This window comes from Atractosteus spatula, chromosome 4, assembly GCF_055471065.1.
Source record: "Atractosteus spatula isolate fAtrSpa1 chromosome 4, fAtrSpa1.hap1, whole genome shotgun sequence".
Taxonomy (NCBI): Eukaryota; Metazoa; Chordata; class Actinopteri; order Semionotiformes; family Lepisosteidae; genus Atractosteus; species Atractosteus spatula.
This window is the reverse complement of record NC_142709.1, coordinates 65943544-65952600: the sequence shown is the minus strand read 5'-3', so window position 1 is coordinate 65952600 and position 9057 is coordinate 65943544. Positions and strand designations below refer to the sequence as shown.

Below are 9057 nucleotides of genomic sequence, written 5' to 3'. Positions count from 1 at the left end.
TCATGCTTTTCATGGGCTGAATTTCCTTGAGCCTGATGTTATCTGCAAGTTGTGAGTACCATCCAGTCTTCTTGTAGGCTTATAGATTTTGTACTAATTTCCAAATACAAATTACAGGTGCTTCTGCAAGCCATATGTAAAACAAGTTATTTTTTTATTGCTGACAGCCAATACTAAAACAATTTAAATAATTTAAAACACTGTCATTGTAGAAATTCCTTGTTGAACTCCTAGCCCAATTCAAATTGTCTTGTGTCAGAATTATATTCACATTCTACAGAAGCCTAATTTTTAAGCAGGGAATGCTATACTATCATTAGGTTATGTTCAATGAAGGTTCTGGTTTTAGTCAAGACCTTTTTTGACCTGATTTGCCACACAAACAGTCTTGATTCCTATTCTCTTTTATTACCTGGATTTCCTTTGAGATGAGTGCTCATCGACGATAGACTGGAATGGTTTAAGAACACAGAGGCCATCTACAAGAAGAGTCAGAGCCGACTTTACTTCTTGAGGAGGCTCAGGTCCTTCAATGTGTGTAGTAAGATGCTACATATGTTCTATCAGTCGGTGGTGGCGACCATTTTCTATGTGGTGGTATGCTGGGGCTCTGGGATTAGAGCAGGGGATGCTAACAGGCTGAATAAGCTCATCAGAAGAGCAAGCTGTCATTGGGTCTGACTTGGACCCCCTGGAGGTAGTGGCTGAGAGGAGAATGGTGTCCAAACTAGAGGCCATCATGGACAACGTCTCCCATCCCCTCTGTGACGTGCTTGCGGAAATGAAGAGCATGTTCAGCAATAGGCTGATCCATCCGCGGTGCGACAGGGAGCGCCTTCTGCCATAAGACTGTACAACTCATCCACTTTGTGTCTGGGCAGGGACAACATTGACATTGACCTGTTTTTGGACTAAACAGTAAACTCTGCTACATCTGGCTTTTCCCGTCTACAACCGTTTTTGTGCAATATATGCCAGGGACTTGTGCAATATATTTATATTTATATTTATAATGTGCAATACAACTTTTTGTGTACTGTTCTGGTTTGTTCTTTGTATATTCTGGACTGTGAGTAACTCTTCTTAGTGCACTTCTCACTGACTGTACTGATTGTACAGTATTGCATGTATTGTATTGTTGTATTATTGTATCATTTCATTACACTGTGCTGTGTTGACTGTGTTAAGCTGCTGTTGCACTGCAATTCAAAAGAAGGCAGCAGCCGATCTTTAAGTTGTCCTTGTGCTGGGCCAAGTGCTGTTACTGTACTCATTATGTTTTTGCAGAAAGGTCAATGAATGTGCAATTGTAATAGTTTTTGCAATTTCAGTGGCAGATTAGCAGTTATCTCCCCATACAGCAGTAGTGTTAAAGTGTTGTAATGGGCAGAAAAGATGTTGAGTTATTGGAGATGTTGAATACCAGGCGAATGTTTCCAAGGTTATTGGGGTTGAAAGACATGGATGTCATATACTAATGCCAGTAGCTAGAATCTGATATTGTCCAGTTCTTGCCATGCATTACAACACAATTTGTACTAATTTATACTGCTGGGCATTTCACTGGAATGATCTGAATGAAGCATTCAGAAGCTGGGGTTAAGAGCCTTGCTCAGGGGCCCAACGGAGTAGGATTGCGCCACAGGCGCAGATCCTTAGCCACAGAGCCACCGCCGACCGTTACACTTGCAACATGATGTATATTGTCCTGCTAGCATGTATTCACATCAGAATGAACCTGCAGGAAGGGTGGAAATCAATCGTCATCAATCACTGCAGAAGAAGTTCTGTAGGAACTGGACTCTCCAACTGAGACTATTGTTGGTGGGACTTGTGATTTTTCAGATCATGGCCTTTCTTTAACAGGTTGTTTTTGGCAGTTACAAATTGATAGCTGTGAAAACCCCAGATGGGAAGTGACAGTCCTTAGACGAGGCCTCCAACATACAATTAGCATGAAGGTATTGCCCTGTAGATAAACAGGGAATATTGGTTCCTTGCTGCGTTTTGCTTTCTTTATTTTCACCTTCTATGACATTCGGTAGGTTGATAGATTTAATCTGTACCCATGCAGCTCTCACCAATGAGGTGATTTAGTGCTTATGCAACAAAATCACTTGAGTATTTTTGGGGTCCATTATGAATAATTAAAGTGACACCAAAAGCATTGAATCAATATCCAAAATATTTATACTTCATCAAAAACATATGTACTGTATACACAGCATTTCTTTATGCTTTTTCTCAGTTAGAAATCAACAGCTGGTTCTCAGTTTGAGTAATTCCGCTACTTGGACTGAACTACATGCTTGCAGGTCCCCACGAGGTCCCCATGAGCCAAGGAGCCCTGGGCAACTTGTTACAGTCTGACCCCCAGAGCTACTTCTTGAGGATTGCTGATCACATGACCAAGGCACTGACATGCAAGGTCCGGTTTATAGTGCCCAGCCTGTACTCAGATTAAACACCTTTACCCAAGCTCTCTTTGGTGTTTTATGTAACGCAAGTCTTGGACATGCTATACAGGAGTGTCAGCTTTAATTGCAGACACTATGCAGGTCTCACTGACTGCACTGTGAGCTTGTAGGCATCTGGACAGTTGTAGGCCACAGTGAGCTGAGGGTATGCTGGCTTTTTCAAGCCACCACACCTCACAGCACTCGGACGGTTGAACAGTGTCACAGCCAGCACTGAGAACAGGGATCTTATCTGGTTAAACCGCTTGGTTTAGCCCCTGAATCCTTTTCTTTTAAATGATGGACATCTCTTCGACATTGCCTGCTTCAGGCTAATTCTGCATTACTGCTCAGTGGATAGTCTATCTTACTCTGGTCTAACACACAAATGCTATTTTTTTAAGTACATTTCAAAGTCATAATATGAAACGATTGGGGTAGTGAGCTGTCTTTGTTTACAGTGAGATAACATTTCTCCTTAGCTATTCATTTATGTCCTTATTGTCTGCTTGCAGTATCAAACTGTTTTTTTAAAGAACACTTTGCATAAAATATTGAACTGAGGAAAGCTTAACAATACAAAAAGTAAACGTTTAAGATTCAGGACATGAATTCTGTATTAATTTTTATTTCTTACGTTTCTAAGCATTTTGAACTTACAGCCAGCAGCCATATCATCCTGCAACTCACAAATGACAACCCACTGAAGCTCAAGGAGGTGCTGAGTTGGACCAGTAGAGGGTGCTCACTCTGTGGTCTGTGTGGGTCCTAATACCTCAGTATAGTGAGGGAGACACTATGCTTTAAAAAGGTGCCATCCTTTGGATGAGATATAAAACCAAGGTCCTGGCTCCCTCTGGTCACTTCTCAAAAAGAGTAGTGGTGTTGCTCTGGTGTCCTGGCCTTTACCAGTTATGGCCTCCTAATATTTTCCATCTACGAACTGGCTTCATCGCTAAGTTTTCCTCCCTGCTGATAGCTGGTGTGTGGTGAGCATACTGGAGCACTCTGGCTGCTGTCACATCCAGGTGTGGGGGGCTGGAGGTTCAAGTTCAAGTTCATTGTCATTATACTCACATACAGGTATATGGTATAACGAAATGCTATTTAGGTAGCTCTCAGACGATAAGTGGTACAAAAATACCCAACAATACAATTGTATAATAAAAGAAAGACAGAGACAACAGGCAGTGTGCAAAACAACAAAAGGTAACAGGTAATGTGCAAAAAAACATCAGATGTGCAAAAACATGCATCAACAGAATGAAATAAAGGATAGAAAAATTATGGGGAGAGAGCTTTTTGACATGTAAGGTAGAGGCAGATTTCAATGTGTGTTTGGGTTTTTGGTAAGAAAGAAGGCACTGTGAGGTTCAGATCGTAGGTGAGAGAGGCTGGGAGTTTAATAGTTTGATAGTGCGGGGGTAAAAACTGTCTCTGAGTCTGGTAGTCCGGGCCCGAATGCTCCGGTACCGTTTTCCAGATGGTAGAGGGTCAAACAGTCTGTAGCTGGGGTGTGTGGTTGGAGGTTGGAGGGGAGTCCCCATTACCTATAAAGCGAACTGAAAGTTGTTATTATTATTATTTCATAGGTAATGGGTGCAAAAAACCATACACGTGGTTACAAAAAACAGAGATGCTTTTTTTATCTGTTCTTGTTTTTTATTACTCAATCATGGCTGGAAATGTAAGATGAACAAAACAGAACATAAAAGGTAACATTTTCACCACCTCAACCTATCCCACTCATATCTTCAAAATGCTGAGTTTGAATTCATGTGCCCCTTCTTACTGAAACAGGAGTTGATTGTCCAACCTTCTTCAGAACTTCAACATGCGAGGTGAAGAGCACAAAATGTCTTAGATGTCGGCCATCTACACATTTAACCCGCATTGGAGTTCTAATGAAAGTGACAGAACACAATTCATGTCCCAGTAGAACAGTAAACAAAGATTTTAAAAGAAATTTAAAAGACCTTAAAATAATTGTTACATTATTTTGCACTAATGGGCTGTGTACAAGCCTACAAGCCAGGTTTACAAGAGTAATGTCTCTGTAGTATGTGTGTGTGAATCTTGGTAAGTGATACATTGTATTCTATGTAGTTCAAGTAAATAGCTGTGTCAGCATGCGTAGGCTGCAAAATAACAAGTAAAGGTTTATTCCATGCTGAAAAGAAAAGAAACACAACGTTTCGGCTGTGGACACCCGAAGAATGCTCCACAGCCGAAACGTTGTGTTTCTTTTCAGCATGGAATTAACCTTTGCTTGTTCCATTGTATTCTAAGTTTTATTTCATTTGCAATTTTACTAATTGGATTTCCACAGTTTTTTTTAATGTAAATCATCTTCAGCAAAATAACACTGAATGAAGACTTTAGACTCAGCATCATTTTGAAATAAATAATTCAATCACTTATAATGGTTAAAACACCTAATTTGACAAACCGTGATACAAAAAAAACTTCAATACAATTTTTAAAACTTGTAACAGCTAAAAAACATTAATATGTTGGATTATAGTTATATACTGATTAATAATAATAATAATTCATAATTGCTTACACTTATATAGGGCTTTTCTGGACACTCCACTCAAAGCGCTTTACAGGTAATGGGGACTCCCCTCCACCACCACCAATGTGCAGCCCCAGTGCACCAGAACGCTCACCACACAACAGCTATCAGTGGGGAGGAGAACAGAGTAATGAAGCCAATTCATAGATGGGGATGATTGGCAAGGACCAAGGGGAAAGTTGGCTAGAACACCGAGGTTACACCCCTACTCTTTTCAAGAAACACCCTGGGATTTTTAATGACCACAGAGAGTCAGGACCTTGGTTTTACATCTCATCCGAAGGACAGCACCTGTTTAAAGTATAGTGTCCCCCTCACTATACTGGGGCATTAGGACCCACATGGACCGCAGGGTGAGCACCCCCTGCTGGCCCCACTAACACCTCTTCCAGCAGCAACCTTTTTCCCTTTTTTTTCCCTGGAGGTCTCCTATCCAGGTACTGACCAGGCTCACACCTGCTGAGCTCCAGTGGGATATGGCTGCTGGCTTACTGTTTTAAGTACTGTTTTGAATCGTTGTGAACTTCCAAGCTTCAATTATTTTTAAAATAACCACAATTGTTTTAATCCTACACAGGATTTCTGTCTGGATTCTTGTATCATTGTTCATACATGAGATGACCTCTGAAATAAGCTCAGAAATGCTTGGCTCTGTTTTCTTTCCACAGTGATATAATTTTTTTTAAAAACATTATCATGATTGAGAGACATTCTGTATTTCTTACTAAGGTCAACCACAAAAAGGAAGTGAGTTATAAGAACTAGACCTAGTTTTGGGTGGTGACAGCTTCAGTTTCTCACATTTACTTTGTGCAGATCTCATGCAGATTCTAATTTTCTACTTTTAAGACCCATTGAAACCAGAAGCTAAGGGCAGGTAGCTCCTCTTTTATGTTTCAGTGATATAGTATGAAAAAAGTCTTTTGTTCTCTCACCGCAGTTCAGCTTTTAGGTGTTGTGTTACATCCAGTCTATGTTGTTTTTGAAGATGACGTCCTCTGTATTTTCTTCCTTTCCTCTTGATTGTGCCAATAGCTGCCTTGGATTTCAAGCAAACACACCTTACCTCTGTTACACAGAGGATCGCAGTGTTCTCAGCTCCAAATTGTCATCCTTTCGTTTCTTAAAGGCTCTCAAAACAAAATAATAAATAATGGGGTCCAGACAGCTGTTTGCACTAGCAAAACACATTGTAATTGTTTGGATGTCTAAAAAGTTATATGCAATGACTTTCAGTTTGTACAAACCATAAAGAATGAATGCAGCATGAAATGGGATGAAGCAAAAGGCATACATGAGCAGATTTGCTATAAACATCCTGGTGATCTTTTTTTTGTTGTCAGGCATTGAGCAGTGTGCTTCATTTCTGATTTTCCATATTACCACAAGTGTAGAGCTTGCGATGATAACGAACGGTATAAGAATCCCCAGTCCTGTGATGAGACAGAGAATAATGAAACCAAAATACCAGCTGTTGGGAGAAAAGCTTTCAAAACAGCGGGTGATGTTTTGGCACTTGTCGTAGCTCGTCGAGTGGTTCAGTGCAACGGGGATGCTGAGCCCCAAGATGAAAACCCAAACTGATCCACAAGATATTGCTGCAAACTTGGGAGTGCGAATCGCCCGTGACCTGAGAGGGTAAACAACAGCCAAGAAGCGATCCACACTGATCAGAGTAATGAACAAAGAGCTGGAGTAAATGTTCACAGAGAACAGAGTACCTGGTACCATACAGAGGATTTGTCCAAAAGGCCAGGTTGCTGTGCTGAAGTAGTAAATCCTCAGAGGCAGAGAAAGGACAAAGAGCAGGTCCGAGATGGCCAGGTTGGTCATGTAAATGACTGGAACAGACTGAAGCTTCAATCTCCTGAAGAGGCACCACAAGGACACAGCATTCAATGGCAAGCCGAGGACCAGCACCACACTGTAAGTCACTGTAAATAAAGGGTATCGGAAATGTGAAGGATCTAAAACGCATGTTGCGTTCTCAAGTTGTCCTTTCGTAATCATGGTCAAAGCCTGTGTGAAAATATTAAGAGCCGTGTTCCTCTTAAATAGAAAGAGGGGGGGTTTCCTCTCACAGTGTGTGAGTTTTCTCAGCATATGCAGTTAGTAAACATCTCCAGCAATGAAAAAGTTGCATTACTACGTAACATGACCAAGGATGAGCATAGGGGCTTAGCTGAAACCAAAACAGGAGTGCATAAAAAGAGAATTTATAGCAAATAAATAGTAACTGTGCATTAAAATCTGCAGAAACATGTCAAGTTTAAGTTTGTTCACTGCAGAGGTTGTGTTAACTTCTTTTCACTTAGAAAATCAACAAAACGTAATTTGGCCAGGGGTGCCCAAACTTTTGCATAAAACTGTATATCTGAGGCAGTATACCTTTTGGAATTTTGGATCATATCAAAAACTGATGCCGTGATTAAACGATTCAATAAAAGCTGGCATTTTCAGATGCCAGGTGATACTGACTTTTCAAGAGCCGCGTTTCTTCGGGTTGCATTTTAAGCTTCATGTAAGAAAGTGCTGCAGCCCAATTGTTTTAAAGAGGACAGATAACGGAAAAACTAAACATTAACCCCTTTCGTAATATAGCAACTACAGTGGCAGGAAGTGGAAAGTAATGTCTTACTCTGCGAATGTGGAGGAGTTACTAGTGGTTTTGAGACACTTTCATAAAAAGTACATTACTGTGCACCACCCTGCTTCCTTTCATTACTTGCAAGAGAAGGTGGGTGTGGGAGCTGCTACCAAGCAGAGATTATTTTTCTGACACCCTACATTTGGCCAGACTAAGAATGTGTCAAACAGTCTTGGTATTATTTGACAACTAATTACTGTGCCTGTTGCTTTCTTATATGTTTTAGTCCACTGTGCCTGACTAATATACTATCGGTGATGTTACTGGATTTCTTTTTATAAGCTATTTATCTAATGTTCTTTATGGCATTTCCTTTAAACTGTCAAAATATTCTGCGTTCAGGGTAATTACTTTCCTAGGTTTCTTCCCTCATCTCTCTTTTTCACCCATTTACTGAGCAGCTTGAATACCGTAAACGTGCAGTTTATGTTTGTATTTCATGTGTATGTGTTGTTTGATCATTTAAAAAGGGTTTGGTTGTAAAAAAAAAGTTTTATGGAATAAATGAAAAGAGGGCTTCTTATCCAGTCCTCATATGAGAAAAACCCATGTAAATGGTCATCTGTACATGTATTTTATGATTAGACCCTGTAGAATCACTCCAGCTCTCGTTTCTCAGAACCCTGAAACATTTTAAACTTTCCCATCAATATTGTGATGTTCTCATTTACAAGGATCAGTAATTTTTGATTGTGTGATGTAAATATTATGCAGGGGCTTGCAACCTAAAGCTAGCAGAAGTGTCCCCTACATTTTGTACTTGGTAAGTGCAGGTTGTGTGGAAATAATTTTGTTTTGTTTTCAGTGATATCATTTTTTTTAAGTTAAAATTTGACTGTTGTGCAAGTCCATAGGTTTTAAATTAAAAAAAAATATATGGATAAAAAGGATTCCCTTTCCACCGCAGAATGCTTTTCAGTGCGGTTTCTCAAAGGATGGTTATAACTGTCCTGGCTTTGTGCTGACCAAGTCTGCCATCTCACACACCAACACATCACATCCTCTCTTTTACACTTCAAAAAATGCTTTAACAGGCTGTGTTTTGCAGACACTGTTTATCCCGATGGATTATTTACCATGTCGTGGGTTAAGGAGATATCAGATACATCAAATATTTTTCGATATTGTTTGAGGACATCATGTACGTCTGCAGTGCATGTGATTATATAACTGCAGTGTGACCACAGTACTGGCAACAGACAATTTCAGCAGCAGATAGTGGGGTAACTACTGTAGTTATTATTATGTGCAGTTCATTTACCTCCAGCATCACAGAATGACTGTGAGTAAGAAGATTTTTGTGTGAAATAAATATCCATCAATTTTCGAAATTCTTTAACAACTTCCTGTTTATTCAGAAAGGTTGTTAAACGTAA

At 40.0% G+C, this 9057-nt stretch overlaps 1 protein-coding gene across 1 annotated transcript; it reads right to left on the bottom strand.

Annotated features, from left to right (window-relative positions):
- Positions 1-5079: 5079 nt before the first annotated feature.
- LOC148836901 (lysophosphatidic acid receptor 4-like) lies at positions 5080-7044 on the bottom strand. Its single transcript, XM_088914214.1, has one exon. The coding sequence runs from the start codon at positions 7042-7044 to the stop codon at positions 6106-6108; it is 939 nt and encodes a 312-aa protein (XP_088770340.1). The 3' UTR covers positions 5080-6105.
- Positions 7045-9057: the final 2013 nt, after the last annotated feature.